Source organism: Trichinella spiralis (assembly GCF_000181795.1).
Source record: "Trichinella spiralis strain ISS 195 chromosome Unknown Scfld1259, whole genome shotgun sequence".
NCBI lineage: Eukaryota > Metazoa > Nematoda > Enoplea > Trichinellida > Trichinellidae > Trichinella > Trichinella spiralis.
The window spans coordinates 1-1,810 of NW_003528198.1; the positions used below are offsets into that span (position 1 = coordinate 1).

Genomic DNA, 1,810 nt, shown 5'->3' on the forward strand with positions numbered 1-1,810 from the left:
AAAAAGGGTTTTTGGCGCGTTTGCGAGAAAGAAATTTCCAATAATTTCATTCTTGTGTTTTTAATTTTTATTCTGCCGGTTTTAAAATGGAGAAAACCTAAAGCTTTTTATCCCCCATATTTCAATTAAATTGTTCGTAAAGGGTGCCAATTGGGGAAAACAAGCCCCTAATTTAGAATGAAATTTTATGCCTTTTTTTTAAACGGGCCACAACTACTTAAAAAGGGAGAAAAGTATTAAAGACCCCTTCTTAAAATTCCACATATAAAAAGGAAATTCAATTAGTTTTAAAACTTTTTCCGGGATTAAAAAACAAAATGTTAGTTTCCATTTACTGAAAAAATTAATCAAAACAAAATTATTTCCTTCTTTTTTAAAATAATTTAAGCAAACCTGGAAACGCATAATTTAAAATTTTAGGGTAACTTTAAAGTAAAACAGCTTTTTAAAATGTTCAAAATGCTGTTTGAAAAACAAAAATCACATCAGCATGCAATAATGCAATTATAATGGCACAATGCTAGTGATTCATTAATATTACGTCGCGTTAAGTTACTATTCTAATTATTAATGCATTTAATTACTCTCATAAAGTTCAATGTCAGTGTAAACTGCTGATTATTTCAGTCCCAGGTGATTAATCTAAATTTCAAGCATCACATAATATTTTGCAAAACAAAAAGATATCTTCAACGTAAAAAAGTTTGATAATTTAATTACAGTTTGTAAAATACAAATGCAATGAAATTATGATGCGAAGCTTTTATATTGCTTTCTCGTGAGGTATATTTTGCTCACGTATCCTGATTAAAATAAGAATTTATTTAACTGGTTTAATATAAATTTCATTATTTCACAGTTACATTCAGATACGTTTTTTAATGTGATTTATGATTATGCTTCTGAATAATAACTAACTGTAAATTCTTTTTTAATATTGAAGAAATTAATTTTATTCAGTTGCGCATCAAACAATTGTATTAATTTTAAAAATTTATAAATTTGAAAATTTTGAAATCATAAGCTGCAAATGTGCGACATGATTGGGGTTAAAAATTCAAAATGCTTTACTGATTATGTAAATAAATTATTTTTTAATAAAAAGTTGGACAAGGAACTAAAAAATACTGTTAGAGTCAGACTAGCGACAGTAATCTGACGTTCAGGTATGAATAGACCAGACGTTCGTTTGTCCGGCCGATAAGTGAGTGGACTGTATAATAAAGAGTGGATTAGGTGTATCTTCCACGGCGTGGGCAGCGATCGGGGTCCAAAAACTCTCGTCGATGGCGATCTCCTTCGCGGACGTCTTCCGGTTCCCTAACTCCGCTAACTCTGTACGTTGCGACTGCACGCTCGAAGTGTACGAATACCCGAGCTACTACCGTTGTTCCTAACGGTAAGTCGAATGCCCTTCAATAGGGTACCCACGAGTCTCTCGCTCGATCGTCCTTCCTTGCACTTCGACTCGGTTCGTCCACACTTCCCAATTCGACTCTTCGGAATACGGCAATACTGCAACCAGTACTGCAAACCACGTATTCTAAGCCGACTTCTCGCAACCAACGCGTCCTCTTGTACAACTATCGTACCACTGACGCATACACACACAGACGTATCTCTTCTCTCTCCAGGTATATGTATCTCTGGCGCGGCGCGCTTTCTAGCCCTATATATAGGGCCAGGGTCGGCGGCCCCGCGGTCGACCCAAACGCGAACCACCAATAGGCAGCTCGCTCGCGGCGGGAGCGCTCGCTATCTCCGGCGCCGATCGAAAGCCTTGTCAGTCTTCAATTATGTTGTCATGGTT

General features: G+C 36.2%; 1 protein-coding gene across 1 annotated transcript; it reads right to left on the reverse strand.

Annotated features, from left to right (window-relative positions):
* Positions 1-1,232: 1,232 nt before the first annotated feature.
* Positions 1,233-1,788, reverse strand: Tsp_14936 (conserved hypothetical protein; the record flags this gene model as incomplete). Its single annotated transcript, XM_003370057.1, is given in 3 exon segments — positions 1,233-1,413; positions 1,432-1,515; positions 1,714-1,788. Coding segments are annotated over 3 exon segments (340 nt in total), but the record flags the coding sequence as incomplete, so codon positions are not given.
* Between the last annotated feature and the right edge of the window lie 22 nt (positions 1,789-1,810).